The sequence below is a fragment of the Gossypium hirsutum genome, chromosome A07 (assembly GCF_007990345.1).
Source record: "Gossypium hirsutum isolate 1008001.06 chromosome A07, Gossypium_hirsutum_v2.1, whole genome shotgun sequence".
NCBI classification, from domain to species: domain Eukaryota; kingdom Viridiplantae; phylum Streptophyta; class Magnoliopsida; order Malvales; family Malvaceae; genus Gossypium; species Gossypium hirsutum.
Genome location: NC_053430.1, coordinates 6,212,185 through 6,230,208, shown reverse-complemented (window position 1 = coordinate 6,230,208; position 18,024 = coordinate 6,212,185). Strand labels below are relative to the sequence as shown.

General features: G+C 28.1%; 1 protein-coding gene across 1 annotated transcript; it reads right to left on the bottom strand.

Moving 5' to 3' along the window:
* Positions 1 to 11,669: 11,669 nt before the first annotated feature.
* Positions 11,670 to 13,843, bottom strand: LOC121232030 (uncharacterized). The gene has a single exon (XM_041117363.1). It carries the CDS (start codon positions 13,542 to 13,544, stop codon positions 11,889 to 11,891), a length of 1,656 nt encoding a protein of 551 aa, XP_040973297.1. The 5' UTR covers positions 13,545 to 13,843; the 3' UTR covers positions 11,670 to 11,888.
* Positions 13,844 to 18,024: the final 4,181 nt, after the last annotated feature.

Sequence of the window (18,024 nt, the reverse complement as noted above, 5' to 3'; positions counted from 1 at the left end):
AGAGGGACCAATTTGCATATTTTCAAAACTATCTAGGATATAAAGGATATTTACATCAATTGGTTATTCAAATTGTTCAAATTATTAGTGTTGCAAAATTCAACTAAACTAGAACTCGAAAACCTAAATTACTCATTTGATTTTATTCAAAAAACCGAATAATTTGATTCAACTAATTTGCAATTAGAAAATATTTCGGATCAAATCAAATTTTACTCACCATTAATTATAATGGAATAAAAATAGACACAAAAGTAATGGATGGAAGCCAAACCCAATAAAATAATATGAATCCATTAGATTCTTTTCAGCTATAGGCAGGATGAAGTTGGCAAAGGTTTTCTTTTAGTTAAAATATGTTGTTAGCTCCTATCGTTTGATAAATTTGAGATTTAATTATTATACTTAAAAAGTCAAAGATTATGTCAATTTGTAATTCTGATTGAAGTGTCCTCATATGATGCGGCATTAATAGAAAATAAACATGTTAAATTAAAAAAGTTTAACAGAAACTACCCGATGATAATAACAATTGGACTATGATTTTTAAATTAAAAAAGTAATGATTAAATTTTTAAGTTTTGAGGTATAAAGACAAAATGTAAAATTTTGTACAAGTATAGAGATTAACAGCACATTTTAACCTTCTTTTTTCTTTCTTTCTTTGGAGTTCGTAATTAAGGTTAAAGTAAATTTATAATGGCATATTGTCATTTATGCTTAAGGTTTAGGTTTTTTTGTTTGGTTTAACTTTGGGTTGAGATCATTTTAAATTTTGAATTCATGTTATTTTAAATTTGAGCTGTTTTCAACTTAGAGTATTTTGAGTTTAAGTTAATTCGAATTTGAATTCAGATTAGATGAATTCAAATGGTTAACTTTCTATAATTAAATTGGATTAAATTGAGTTAGAATTGATTAATGAAATTTTCAAATTTATATTCAAATTGACAAATCTAATTTAAATTACTAAAAAAACCTACAGAATTATGAACTCAAAAAATGTCTTTCACTAATAATGAAAAGGATAGATTTATTCTAAAATATGGTCAATATCATTGGTGTCTGGTTTCTGAGCTTTCTAGGGTTGTCCAAAATTATTGATGGGAGTTTACATTAAATTATTGAAGTCTTAAATGTCTGGTGCGTAGCCCACATCCATGTCAAATATACAGCATTTTATGGGGGACCATTTTTCCCATTGTAAATCTCAGTTTCTTACACCATTTTCTCTGTTTGGTGCCACTGTTCTTTTTTTCAATATCCTTTCCCTATGCATATAAACAAAAATTACTTGCATTATCGACCTGCAATAATTTTACGATTATTTTGTAGGACAGTTTTCACTCTCCAAACTAATAATATTGTTTCGCAGACTATTTTAACAATCCTTGCATCAATAGATTTTGGTCCAGTAAATACAGTTTGCTATGCTAAAATTACCATTAAAATTTTTGTTTTAAGAGTCGGGTTGTATTTTATCTCTACTAAAAAATAAGCAAATTAATTATTGTACATTAGATTAAATAGCAAACTGGTCATTTATATTAAACATTCATCTATATTGTTAAAAACCGGCATGACTAACATAATAATCAAACAGTTATAAGTGACATGTCACGTGTACCTCATTCTGACACACACAGATCAATTTTTAATAGTAAAAATAGATAAAATTTTAACAGTGAGACCAATTTGCTCTTTGATCTAATGTATAATGACTTATTTACCTATTTTTTAAATAAAATAAGCAAAATTCAATATAACTCATAATACAAAAACCTCCACGATACTTTTACCGTTTGCTACATGTTACAACAGACAGCACCTATAGCTATTTATAGCCACTAATTAAGTAAATTATCAACTAAATTAATTAACTAAATTACCATTAAGGTAGTGTTTGAAAAGCTATCTAATAATTGAATTTTAATGTAATTACTTGTAATTACACAAGGGTGTCATGTTTGAGTAATCATTGTAATTGGCGAATCTTATTAAATTTGGTGTAATTAAAACACTCAATTATATTTTTCAATTCTTAGAAGAGGATGAGAATCAGAATAATTATACAAATAATTATACTCAAATCTTTTTTTTTTTAAAATTATACAGATAATCCACCATTCTCTTCTTTGTACTCCTCTCTTATTGTAAATTGTATCAACAACTTCTATTAAATTACTCTATACTACCTAAATAGACTTTAATTATTATTTAATTTACTCAATTTGAAATTAATATATCCATCATCAGTTAATAATAATTAATTATTTTATTGTAAATATTTTTCGAATAAATAAACAACTAATTACAAATTGTTTTTCATTCCCATGAATAGATTACGAAACTACTAATAATATTCGTTAGATTTGACAGCCATTGATAATGCTCACGCAATGCATATCTTTGTAAACTTGTTCCACTATTCCCTACAAGAAAAATAAGCCCATCGAGCTTTCCATTTGACTACTTTGTCTTTCCCTTTATAGTAGTAATAAACATTACAATAAGTTCGAACTTTTCTTTCCTCTCAACATGTGCTTACAAGGATATAAATTCTTTTAACGTTAAAATATGAGATTTAGTTTTTGTATTTTAAAAAATAAAAATTAAATTTTTTATTTTTTAATTTAAAAATTTTAGTCCAATCATTATTGCCGGTGATTTCTATTAAAATTTATCAACTTAACATGTTTATTTTTCATCAATCATATAATACATCACATGAGAGCAACTTGATCAACATACCAATTTGACAAGTTTTGATAGAAAATGTATACATTATAATTATTAGACTGAAATTTTCAATTCAAAACAATTGGAGGACTTACTTTCTAACTTTTGAAGTACATAGACTACATAGACTAAATCTCAAATGTTATCAAAGTATAGGGACTAACAACATATTTTAACTATTCTTTAATAGATAATTTAACTTGAAAATTTTAAGTAGGGTTAATGCACTATTTGGGGCGTGAATTTGGCAATTGTTACTCTATTGGAGTTTTAAACTCTTTTTTTTTAAGTTCATTCTTGGTATTTCCTTAAAAAATTTAGTCCCAAAAAAAGCTCAACCCTAATATGAGAAAATTATCAAGTTTAAGAATTAACTTGGATTAAAAAAAGTTTAGGCATAATGACTTATTTGACTCCCTAACTTTATGAAAAAAAATTATTTTAGCCATCCATTTAATTTTTCACCTTTTTAGCTCTTGAACTTGCACTTTTTATCAAATAACCTCAAAATAGATGGAAAAATTAATATTTGTTAATTTTGTTGATGTGACATACACATGGATTGTCATGTGGATGCCATGTCAGCAATTAATTAAATTTTTAAATTTAAAAAATATAAAATATTCTAAAAATTAAAATTATTAAAAATATATAAAAAAGTTTTTTTAATATTTTAAAATTAAAAAATAATTAATTGCTAATGTGGCATACACATGGATTGCTACATCAACAAAATTAACAAGCATCAACTTTTCTATCTATTTTTAGATGATTTGACAAAAAATACAAGTTTAAAAATTAAAAGAGACAAAAAATTAAATAGAGAACTAAAATAACATTTTTTGTAAAATTAAAGAATCAAATAAATAATTATACCAAAAGTTTAAACCAAATGTAGCATCAATTACCAAGTTTAAACAACATTAAACAAAAATGTTTTGGAATATATATACACATAGATATAATCATATACTCGTAGGTTTATTGTTTGAATATTGTAGGAAAAAGTATCTTCTTCTATTAAAAAATTGTCTAAGGTTTAATGCATAATTTGGTATTTAAATTTGACACTTTTTTTTTAAATGTGATATTTGTGTTATTATTTTGTCAAATCTAATACTTGTGTTTAATAAAAATTATATATTTTGGTACTTGTAAATTGGTATTAACATTTTAGTATTTAACTCATGTTGTAGAGTTAATTTGATGAAAATACATAATTAGCTAATAATATTAGCAATTAGCTTTCATAAAATTAGCACTAAAATTTACATTTCGAATTATATTTGACAAATTAAATGTAAAATTAAACAAATTTACAATTAATATTGAATTTATTCTATTAACAAAATCATGAAAAATTCAAACTTAATAATATTAGCAATTAATTTTCATCAAATAAACTCAGGAACTTGAATTAAACACTAAAAAGTTAACTTTCCACAATTACAAGTATCAAATTGAACCCAAAAATATAAGATATATACCATATTAGAAAAAAAAGTATCGAACTTAATTACCAAATGATATATTAAACCATTTCTTTAACGTTAGAAAGAAATCAACTATTACTTGTAAAAATTCATTATTGAATGATTTTGTATTATTTAAATGTCAAATTTGATATGTAATTATAATTTTTTTTTTCTAAAAATAAAATTGCGCAGCACCATTTTGGATTATGAGTATTTAGGAAGTTGTATGGAATAATTGGAGTAGGTCTCAAGGTTTGAAGGGTTTTTCAATGGGCTTAAAGGCGCCCATTTAAGTCTAAAAAGTGCAACCAAGAGTAGGATTCAGCCCACTCCCTTCAATCGGTTAATTAAAGTGGAACACATTAGGCTAAACTATTTAAAAGAGTGTTTTAAGGATCCACCAGTTGATCTGGAAATAAGTTGGGTATCAATTGGAGAAAGATATTAGATCGATTAAATTAAATAAAAAATCAATTGAACTTGTTTAAAAGTAAGTAATTAATGACAATCAATTACGACGTTATTATCTTTCAATTTTTATATTTTAAAATTATACTAGATTTATGACACACTCATGAGTCGTATGAATGAAATATGTAATAAATATATTTATTAAAAATTCATATAAAAATCAATTGATACTTTGGTTATAATAGTAAAGTTAAATGTTTATTATGTTTACTGTTTTGAGTTTAAATTTTATTAAGTTAATTTTATTATTAAGTTATTGTATAAAAAAGACAAAAAAACCTCATGAAAATATAACTTTGTTACATCCCTACCCGATTATCCATCTTATACCATTCGAGTAGTCACTCAATGAATGATGACTCGTGTACTTCTCACCCCAACATAAGTGACTGCCTATCCTTAACCATATGGTTAGATCCTCCTGCTATTAATGGGTACGCTTTCCTCAAGCGAGGATGAACCAAGAATCATGACTCTCTTATAAATACTTAAATGTATCACTATTGATTGTAGAAAGACTTCTCTCCTCTCCCAAAAACTCTAATACACTAAATTTCCTACAATTTATATTAAAAATATAATATAATATTTTTAGGATTAATCAATTGGAAAATAATTTAAATTGGTGAGTTAAACATACAAGCAAAGAGTTGGTTGAGACTTGAGCACCTTTTTTCTCTATTTATCAGTGAAGATGCTATTCTCTTTCACATGTCTTTAATCCAAATATCACAAACAAATACATATATCCATACACCTCAAAACGCTCCATCTTTTTCTTATCTCTAAGTTTGAACAGCTAAAGCACGCCTCCAATCCCCATCTGTTATGGCTTCTTCTTTTGTCACCATTGCTTGTTTATTGCTTCCTTTCTTTGAAGTCCCCATTCATAAATTTTTCAACATTTCGTATTTGAGTTTGTTATTTTTTTTTAAATATGATATATGTATTATTTTTTGATTCAATCTAGTATTTAGACAAAAGTTGTATAATTTGATATAATTAACCCTAAAATTAAAATTAAACATTAAAAAATTAACATTGTTGTCTTTAGGTATCAAAATATATAACTTTTTTTAAAGATAAAATACCCATTGAACTATAAAATAGCATATATACCACATTAAAAAAATATCAAACTTTAAATACTAAATTATGCATTAAGCCATTTAAAAGCTAGAATCCTATGGTAGGAATGAATAGCTTAATGCTAAAGTTCCTTAGGCACACAAGGTGAAAACGGGGGTAACAGGGCCCGGCCCCCAATAAAGTGAATTTTTTTTTATTTAGGTCTTTTAAAAATTATAAAGATATAGGATATTAAAATGGTGAAATTATATTTTTCTTATTATAAAATTACAATTTAATTTCGGTTCCCTAAATAATTTTTCTAGCTTCACCCCTGCACACAATTGCTTTATTTCTATGTCCAGGAAATGGAGCTGTCCATAGATTGTGAAGATTTATTCCATGTTTGGAAAGTTTTTAGACAGTATTAAACTTGAAAACTGAGTTTGAATTTCAATATTTTACATCCAAACTTGCTTCCATCTAACCATATTTTTTCAAATTTATAATACTTCATTTTTTAGTTAAAGTCTATTTCAAGTACTTGTACTATATCAGAACATTAATTTTAGGGTCTATTTGTTTGCATATACTAACCATTATTTTACGGTGTTTGTTTGGTGAAAAATGAATTACTAAATGAAATCATTCTCCAAAAAAAAAGGGTAAAATCAAGACTTTGTTAAGGAAAATGTCTTACCAAATTTTTTTCCGTAAGACATTTTTCAAACTGATAAGGCTCTATTCACAGTCTTCATTGTCGAAGAAACAAAAAGGGAAAGCTTTCAAAGCAACGAAGGGGAAGCTTTCTTCACTATCAAAGAAAATAATCCCTTATATTTTAATTCTATATTTTTTACGATTTAGTCCATGAAATCCAAATTTTTACTAGTCTACAATTTAATTCCTCAAAAAAAGATTTTTTTTATTCTATAGTTCAATCCTAAACCTCATTTTGTATAGTTTTGCAGAACATTCCCTTTTCAAAAATTTCCAAATTTTATAATTTAGTCCTAACAACTAAAATTGTCAAAATTTCCAAAAATTAGTCTTTGATATTTGAACAATTAAACTTTCATATTCTATTTTTCAAAATTGTAAATTCTCAAATAATGTAAATTAGTCCAAAAACTAAAGTTTTGATATCTTTACAATTTAACCCCTATAATTTTAAACTTTACTATTTTATACACAATTTTCCAAATTTTCATATTTCATAATCATATAATTTAATTACTACATCGATGTTTCAAATTTACTACTCAAACCCTTAGAATTTGAAGATTTACAAATTTTAGAATTTGATCCTTACTTCAATTTTTATCAAATTAAATTATTTGTCAACTTACTCATCCAAATAATATTCAAAATAAATATTTACCACTTTCAACTTAATTAAACATAAATTTATATTCCGAAATTTACAATTAAGCTTAATTAAATAAATTAAGATTAATTAAAACTAAAATATGATTAATTAAAATATAAATAAGCATTATGAAATAAACTCAATTAAACAATGAAAAGATAATAAAATCTCAAATGTATGTTTGTTTCATTGAAAACATCTCTTATGAAATATTTTTAGGAAATCAACCAAATGACAGAAAATATTTTACACAGATTTATCCGAACACCAAAAAATATTAGCTTTTCCAAAAAAGTAAATCATTTTCTAAAAATCATTTTCTGAGAACCATTTTCAGTGAAACAAATGGAACCTTAGTTTCTTTATTATTAAAAGGAACAATTTAACTCTTGTAATTTGAAAAGTTAACATTTTAATCCCTTGCACGTTAACTTTGTCATTAATGAAACGACATGGTTTAATGATGGTTAACATGACATTAAGTCAAATTAAAAAACTTACTGGTCTCGAAAACAAATGGCTGATGTCACTTATGGTGGCTATGTGAACAAAAAGTACAAATAATTTTAAGTATAAAAATTATGTAAAAGAATAAATAAAATAAAAAAACAATTAGCAAAATTAACGTGCAATAAGTAAATTGTCAAACTTTTCAAACATACAAGGATGAAAATAAAGGAACTAAAATGAACTTTAAGATATGATCCAGGGCTTGTATTAAACTTCAACTGTTATGTTTCTTATATTATTTAATTTATATTAAATAAAAATTAATGATTAAAAGGTTAATTATCAAATTTGCACATAAATTTTGATTTAATGTACAATTTGATAAATGAACATTAATTTAGTGTAATTATATACATGAACAATTTTATTATTGTTCATATGTATATATGAAACTTTAAATTTGGTTTCAATTTTACACATTTTAAAAAAAATAAATAAAATCATTATTTTCATATTGGATTGATACGATTATTGGTATATGCTATACATAAAAAAATGATAATATATCGACAGTGTTATCAAATGTGAAAATTAAATTAAATTGAAATTTCATATATAAAATTACACAAAATCTAAGTTAATGTATGACATTGTACATTGAACTAAAGTTATGTCTAGTTTTGATATTTATCCCATATAAAAACAACATAATTTTTTAAAATATTTATAGGCGAGTCTAAACAAATTTCAATTAATCATTTATAAATATGAATAGATATGAACAAAACTTGAGACTTATATCTACAACGCTTAAAATCATGGTAATTAATATCATATCAGTTGGTACATATCGTTCTGATTTTAAACCGATATCAAGTAATCTATGTTCCGTTCCAATCAAAATTTCAATCATTCCAATGTGTTTCAATCTATTTCAGTTAATATTGGTACATACCAGCCTGTATAGATTGATATTGATATAAAATTTTGATATTTTAAACCAACTATTAGAACTTTTATCTTAACCACTTTACAATTTCTATAATTACATTTAAAATCAATTAGTAATTAAATTAAATTATTGAGTATAATAAAAAAATTTTAAAACTTATATTTAGAGGTGATCATGGGCCGAACCAGGCCGGGTCCAGACAAAATTTTAGGCCCGTCTACTAGGCCTAGGCCCGGCCCAAAATATGGGCCTAAAAATTTATCCAAGCCAGGCCCAAAATAAACTTGCTAAGCCCGAGCCCGACCCAACCCATATTAATTTTTTTGCTTATTTCATTAAATAAAAAATTTTAAAAATATAATAAATCAAATATATTTAAAAACATAAAAACAAATATTAAAACAAATAAAAATGATACTAAAACAATTCTTAAAACAATACACAAATTGACAATATAATAAAAAAATGGTTATATTAAAAATTTAAAATGATTAAAAATAAAGTAAAAAATATATTAATATATAATTCGGGCCGGGCTGGGCCCGGGCCAAAAACTCTTACCCGAGTTCTTTTGCCCAAGCCTATTTTTCAGGCCTATATTTTTACCCAAACCCTCCCATTTTTAAGGCGGGCCTTCAGGCCGGGCCGGGCCACCCAACCCATGATCAGATCTACTTATATTTACATAATACAAAAAAAAAAAAAACAAAACAAAACTATGATTACATAAAATATATTTATATAGATATGATTTAAGATATATTCACATGTATAAATAATTTAATTTAATTTTTATCAAAATAATAATTAAACTATATATATATGAAAATGTTCAAAAGCACATATAATTTATCAAAAAATTAAAAAGTAAAGTATAAATATATATGTTTAAAATATTTAAAAATATTTATAAATCCAAAATAATACACTAAAACATGTCAATAATAGTAGAAATCAGTACCAAAACAAAAACAATACGTCTACTGGCATTGACTACCTTGCTTAAATTCTTATTTATGGTGTTGATATCATAATGGATTCAATTATAACTCAATTTAGGCCATAAACACTTGTAAATAATGGGTTTGATCCAAACTCAACTTGGCCCATAGACACGTACGCCTACTAATACAATACTAACTACCTTACTTAAGATCTTATGCATGGTATTGATATCATAGTGGGTTCCACCTGAACTTAACCTGATTCATAACACTTACAAATACTGGATTTGATTCAAAATCAACATAGCCTATAAACACTTGTAGGGGTGCATTTTCCAATTTTAACCGAATTAATTTGATTAATCGATTGACCATCAAATCTAATTCAATCAATATCGACTAAAGATTTTTTGAAATTTCAATTATCAATTAATTCGGCACGAAATCGAATAATTAACTGAATTAATCGATTAATCTAAATTAATAATATATTATAGGCACAAAATATTAGATAAGTCCAATACATTATATAAACTCAAAATATAAAAATTAATAGATTTATATATATATTCTTAAAATGGGCTTAAAAAATTATTATTAAAACTAAAATTATTTGAAAAATAAAATAAAAATAAACAAAAGAATTGTAAATTTTTTGGTTAATTCAACTAATAGCCTGCCTGAATAAACCAAAATTATTCCAGTCGAGTTAATAGGCTTCTAAAAAATTTCAATTCAGCTAACAATTAGAGCTTTTAAAATTTCTAATTAATTTAATTAATGATAATTCGATTCAAATATTAACAAAACCAACCATTTGAATACACCTCTATGTAATAGGCAAGGAAGTTTCAAACAAGTAGGTTTGAGAAAGTCTCCGGAAACCAAACTTAAAGTAGGCTAGAATTGCATGAATCAACTAAACAGAAGACATGGATATATACCTATTTTTTTCCCCAAATAAATATAATGCAACAAATACATGGGGTAAGTCAATCTATAAAACAAGTTTAGGTAGGTCCTTACCTGCTGTTAAACGCAAACAACAAATGCACATGGCACCATGAACAAATGCACATGGTTTAGTCCCACAAATATATAGGTACATCAACTACCAGACCTCCCATACCATAGATATTATAGAACTAACCAAAAGTATCTATTTCCATAAATAATTTAATAGGCTAAGCTAGTTTTTACAGAGGAAATTAATGAGCAAGATCCTTAACGATGGAGTAATATCCTTATCCTGGCCCTACCAACACGCAAGGGCGAAGGCAGAAAATTGCCATAGGGGACCAAAAATGAAACATAGTTTTTTGGGAAAGTCAGTGCAATTTTACCATTATACTATGTTTCATAAAATTTTAAGGGCCCAACTGGCAAATCTACCATTTTTTTTTGGGGGGGGGGTGCGCTAAGGCAACTATCTGCCCCTTTGCCTTTACCCCTGCCAATAAGTGTTGGATGTAGTACTAACTACTAAAGCACATGGCACTCCCTGTGAGAGAACTCAAGTTCAAACATGAAGGTGACATTGTTAGGAAGCACAGTTATGAACCCTGAAAGGATTGAAGGTTTCATGGACGGTAAAACAGATCCAAAGAATATCTTGATCATACCAAAAAAGAAATATCCTTACGGGACCCTACGGGGTTGTTAAGAAGAGCTGGAAAGATGAAGTGATTGCCTGTTTAGGCAAGGAAATAGTATACAAGTTTGTGGTGGTTGGAGAACAATGACAGCAACTAAACTTGGAACAGAAGCAGCCACCCAGATTCTTCAACTTCAAACACACAATCATATATATCATCATCATCATTGTTTAACTAACTACCAAAATAATCAATGTTAACATTATTATAATCTTTGCTACTTTAGGGAGGTGTTATAGGAACAGCTTAAATAACCCCAAATGGTTCATTGCATGCCTAATGCTTAGATTTTGATCATAGAGAGTTAACATCTGGAACCTGCCCAACTTGAACCCGAGAATGACGAAAACCCAAAATGACTCGAAATCAATAACCCAGACTGAAAAATCCAACAAGCAAAGCTAAAATGATCTAAACGTTGACCTGTATTAGCAGAGGCATTCAAGGTATATGCCTAGCAGTGAACACAAGAACCTAATATGCATGTTCCCTTGAAGAAAATAAGATCATAGAGCTATGTAATCATTGAAATTTGGGAAACAAAACTGAAAACCAGACTAATTATGTCACCAAAACTAAAGATTTTGTCTACAAACTACAAACAAAGTTGTTTCTCCATGAACAATTACACTAAACATATAGACTAGCTCTAAAGCAAATAAACAACCAATATGAACAAAAGGGGAAAAAAAAAAACACAACTATGAATTTATGATATACATACAGTTCAATGAGCCCCACATTGAAGATAATCCCTTCCATTTGCTATGGCCTGGCAAAAACACCCCAAATCTTACCCTTACCAAGACTCTCCAAAAGCTTCTTAGCTCCATCAATGTTCACTTCAACAAGTTTCTGCAAATGCACACAAGCACCAGCAGCAATCATTTGCTTCCTGCATCTCTTAGAATGTAGGAGCTCGGACAAGATTGAAACAGGGTATTTTTTATCTAGATTTTGTATCAAAGGATCTAATAATTGGACAACATTTACTATCCCCCTTTCATCTTTTTGGAAAACCTTTCTGTTACCGACGTATAAGACGAGCTTCGACAATGCCATTGCACCAGCTTCTTTTTCTTCAACAGCTTTGCCATCTAGCATTTTAATCAATGGTGCAATGCATCCACATTCACCCATTTCTTTCCTTGTTTTCAACGAAAACCCGAGCTCGTAAACAGCTTTAGCTGCTGCAATTCTTACATTTAAAACCCCACAGTTCAAAGCAGATACAAGACGGGCAATGAAACCATCAGCAACCAAAGCTTCTGCAATAGGAGGAAAAGAAGCTAAATGCCTAATGAATTCAATAGCAACTTCAAGACTTTTTGGATTTGGAGATGAATCCAAGAAATTCTTCAAACAATCAATCCCATTTTCCTTAACAATCAAAAGCTTTAACTTAGAATCATTAGAAACCAAGTTACATAAACACCCAATTGAGTTTTCTTGTGCTAAAACAGTCCCTGAAGAAACAAGTCCTATTAAAACAAAAATGGCGTTCTCTTCAATGAAATTCTCTTTAATTTCATTAAAAGAAGCCAAGTTTTTCAAAACCCCAGCAGCAAAAGCTTGTGAACCAGGTGTACCAACTTGACAAATCTCCAAAAGAGATGAAATCCCACCTCTAGAACCAATTGCTCTTGCATTTTCTTTAGAGAAAGTTAAAGCTTGTAAAGCTATACAGGATTTTTCCTTTGCGAAACCACTTCCTGATTCAAGAACTCGAAGAAGATGATTCAAAAGCAATAACCCTTCAGCGATTAACACATGTTTGCTCGATTCCACCATTGATACCCTCGAAATGGCGGCCACTGTCTTTTCCTTCATCTCTAAAGAGCTTGAATCAAGTAAACGTACTAGCACTGGAACCACACCCTGTGCTACAGCTATCATCACGTTTTTATCATCTTTTTGAAGCAAACCCAGAAGTGAATCCATGGCTGAGTTCTTCGACTCGTTTGTCCCAATTTGTAACCGAGTTATCAAATTCCTCGACTCAATTCGTACTGCTTCTTTCTTCGAAGAAGAACTCGATACGGCACCGTCTTGAAGCACTCCACTCCGAATCAAAATCTCACTATCCATAACATGCCGGTTTAGTTTCGCCAAAACGGCGTCGAGTTCACTCTGGGTCTTCAACTTTCCCTCGGTCAAACCATCGTTTTGACATTTCCGAGAAAGAGAAACAGCGTCGTTCAAGGTGAGAAAAACGGAACGAATGAGGTCGATGGCAAGGGGATCACATAAAGAAGAAGGGAAATCGGAGAGGTCAACGAGTTGACTCTGGAGACCCAAAAGCTTTGATTTGATCAAACCCCATTTGCCTTTGAAATTGATGATGTTTTGAATTTGGTCCAAAAGAGAAACCAAAAGAAGCTTCGAAGCGGAAATTGGGTCGTCGTTTTCTGGTACTTTCATGGCGGCTAAACCCAGTTTTTTCTTCCCTCGCTTTTTTCTTCTTTTTTTTTTTCTGTTTGGATGATTAGAAAGTTTGTGCAGTGAAAAAGAACGAAAAAGGAAAAGTGACGAGAAAAAGAGAGAGAATTTAGGGTTCAGAGTGTAAAGGACCTAGAGAGAGAAAAGCAGTAGTAGCCAGGAAGTGAACTGGCTTGGCCTGGAGATATATTTCGAGAGGTGTGAAACTTTTTTGAGTATGAGACGCAATTCAGGGGTTGACTTCGCTGTAGTGGAATTTGAAAAGCAGTATGTATTTAAATTTATTCATACTCGATTTAACTTAGAAATTTTACTAAAATCGATTCAAGATTAACCTAAATTCGTTCGAGTATTCAACTTCCTCCAAACAATATCTCTTACAAAAAGCTATTAACCAAATATACAATAAAAATCCCTTAATAGAAGTTACTTACACTCTCTATTCCCTCTCTCTAAATACATCAACCTCATATGCCGCAAATTATTCCTTCAAAATTATCTCCATGCAAAATAGGATAAAAAAATATTTAAAGTAAAAAAACAATATCTCTAAGAATTTTTTTCAATTTGCAAGTCTCATGCTACAAAATTTGCTGTCAAGATAAAAAGATATAATACTCGAAATAAAACTCTTTTAAATGTGTTACTTTAGATAAAATATCTCATGTTTTTTTTTTATTTTTATTGACTATACGATCACAAAGAAAAACATAATTTACTCCGCAACCAGATTCTTAATAAATTTAAATATTTTTATCAAATATGATGATTTATTCATGTCTTTTTAATTTTAATTTTTAGCATGTCTTGATTTTGTAATAATATTATAGTGAATTCTCAAAAATAAATAATTAAATTAATGCATACTATCAACTTCAATAAAATATTAATTTTATATATAAAGCTATATTTTCCTACTATGGAATTTAAACAACATTAATAAACCGAATGGAGAATTTATGGATTGTGGAATTAACGCAAATTAACTATTTGTAAACTTTGTTTGATACTTTGATTGTCCCAAATAAGTTTGAAGAAAAAAACTTGAAACTACTAAAACAAATATATATATTTACTTATTTTGCATATTCCGTAAATCGAAAATGATTATAAAATAAGTAAAACATTATATAATATTAAGGGTAAACTATACAAATGGTCACCTAACTATGTCTTATTCTCATTTTAGTCACCCATCTTTAAAAATATTCAATTTAGGCACTAACATTTGAATTTGTTATTGTTTTAATTACTTGTCGTTAAATTGATAACAAAAAACCCATTTTCTAACCGATATAATAACACATTTAGTTCTTAATACTTACTTATTCTATCAACTTGATACTAATTCTAAATAATTTAATAAATTTAACCCTTCACATTTACAAGTTATATCAATTTTATGTTCAAACTTCCAAATCAAAGCTTTCATATTTTAAAATAGAGGCATTCCACATCTATTAATTGTTTTATTTATGCTTGGAATTATCCAATTTGATATATAACCCTTTTTGTTTATATTTTTTAAGAAGTTAGTCTTAAAAATTAACTAACGCCATTAAAAATAATATAAAAATATAAACTTTAATATATAATATGTATAATTAAATTATATAAATAATTTAATATTTGTAAAAAATTGTTTTTTCACTTTGACTATCATAATTTTAGTTTTTAATTAATTTGGTAAATAATTTAACACTAAATCAAATTATTAGTGATACATATTGTTTATTGTAGATTTGACAAAACACTACAACGCTAATCACAAATGGGACCCAAGCAAAGAACCAAATGAGGATTCAAGGTAGTCATTAGGAGAAGCCATAGAATAAAACGATAGTTACAGTATTTCTATTGTAATGGCCTAAATTCAAGGTTATCGGAATAGTGGTTTCGTAACCACAAATCCGATTTAAAGAGAAATTTATTTCAATATTTTTGCATGAAAATTTATATGATAGGAAAATCGTATGAAAATATTGATAGAAAAATTTTACCGATTTAGTGGTTAGTTAGAAAAAAGAAATTGTTGAAGAAATTGGGTAAAAACAAGATATCGGGACCTCTATCTTGTAAAACCGAGTCGAAAATAATTTTATAAATATTTATGAAATGTTATTAGTGTGGTATTAAAATTTTGTTAGGAAATTTTAATGTTTGGGTAGTCAATTAAATGAAAAGGACTAAATTGTAATAGGTGTAAAAGTCGCTAGAATGATTAAATAGTTTAAGAGTCTAATGAGAAAGGATTTAAACGAAAATTAGACCCAAAAGTTATTTGGGCTGGACGGCAAGGGTATGAAATCAGCAGAAAAATTGATAAATTAAGGGTAAAATTAGAATATTGCAAAATTAACTAAATAAAGCTAGGACTAAATAGGAAATATCTAGATTTCTCTTCATTTCTCTTCAATTCCAGCAGCTAAAAACACCATAGGAGGGTTCTCTAAGCTGGTATTTCATAATTTTTGCACCAATTGAGTTAATCCTTGCCTTTTTCTTGTAATTTTTGTGTTTCTAAGACTTTTACAACTAGGTCCTACTATTAAATTCATTAGTTTTTGATTTCATGGGTGAAATTGAAAGTCGCCATGGTTGAGTGCTGTAAGTTTATGATGAAATAGAATGAAATTAAAGCTTTAATTTGTTTATGAGATGATTTTATTAGGTAATTTCAATAGAAATTTATTTTTAGGACCTAATTGTGAAAATGCTTGGAATTAAAGTCTATTGCTGAAATTCTGATTCCTAAAGGTTGTAAACTAGTTTAAGGTGATAGAATAAAATATTAATTGAGAAAAATCAGTACAATTGAGAGGCTAATTGAGTAGGGACGAAATTATCATTTATTAAAAGCTTAGGGGAAAATGACAATAAATAGCTTGCACAAAAACAGTTTGGGCTGCAGCAGTAGACTAACTTTGAAAAATCACCATAAATTGTATAAATCGAATTAGAAGATGAAAAAGATATGGAATTAAATATTATTGAGTCTAGTTTCTCATAGAATAAATAGTGTAAGCAATGAATTTGTAAATTTTGAGATATAATGAATTTTGTGAGACAAGGTCAGAATGAATTTGGGTTCCCCTGTTCTGAATTTGAGAAATCATAAAAAAATTTAATAAAAACAATTAGGGGCTTAAATTTATATGTATAGAATCCTTAATGAGTCTATTTTTAAGAGAAATAAACGAGAACATCATTTGAATTCTGTATGAAGAGATAATTAATTTTTAGTGAAGAATGGTCAGAACTGTCGACAGCAGAACATGGGTGACTTTAAAGAATAAACTGTACTGATTGGATTAACCAAAAATTTTGAAAATTTTATGGTAAGAAGATATGTGAGTCTAGTTTCAGGAAAAATTATCGGATCCTAATTTGGAGTTATGTATCTCAAGATAAAAATAATTTAGTGACTATGACTTAAGTAGACAGCTTTGAATGAACTATAAATAATAGTTGAATTATAGAGAATGTTGCATATGAACATGAAATGTATTAAATTGATAATTAAATTTATTTATTTAGATCCAGAAGATTCAAATACGAAGCTAGATCGAGGAAAGGAAAAAGTTCGGGATTAGTAGATTTTTTTTGTTTACAAACAAGTATCAAGGTAAGTTTGTGTAACTTGAATTATATTCTTAAATGCTTGAGATTGTATGTTATTGATGTGAATATGATTTGAATGTTCATTGTATGAAATTAATGAAACATTGATATATTTGATAAAATGGGAAGAAATCCCGGTTGAATGAAAGGAAAATTCGATAGATCTCTGAAAAGGAATTGACGGTAAAAAGGATCTAGCCCGGACGGGTGATCCTATCTTGATATAGCCCTCCCGAAGAATATGTGTAAAATGGATTTAGCCCGGACGGGTAATCCGAATTAGGGTCTGAATTTAGCCTGGACTGGTAATTCAGATCCAAGCTCATTAGAGTAATTGTCATTGCAGGGGATTTAGCTTGGACTGGTAATCCCGACAATACTCTATAAGTTTATATTGCAGGGGATTTAGCCTGGACTGGTAATCCCGACAATACTCTGTGAGTTTATATTGCAGGGGATTTAGCCTGGACTGGTAATCCCGCTGCAAGGTTGAGGTTCGCGGGAATGTGCTCTCTGAAATGGATATGTGCGCACATGAATATGATTTGACGGACTCGGAATTATAAACTAAAAGTGTACCTCTGAAAAATCCATCGAAATTCCGATAAATTCAACGTGATAAATATGGAAAAATAACAAGGAAATGGAAATCATGGTATTGATGAACACATCAATCATGGTATATATTATTGGTACATGGAAATTATTGTACTAACTTAAATGTTGAGTTTGTAAATGTTAGGGTAATAATGCATTGAATGAATATATGAATGTTTATTGTATTGTATTGAAAATATTAGGTAAGTATAATTCTTGTTACATGAGCTTACTAAGCACAAAG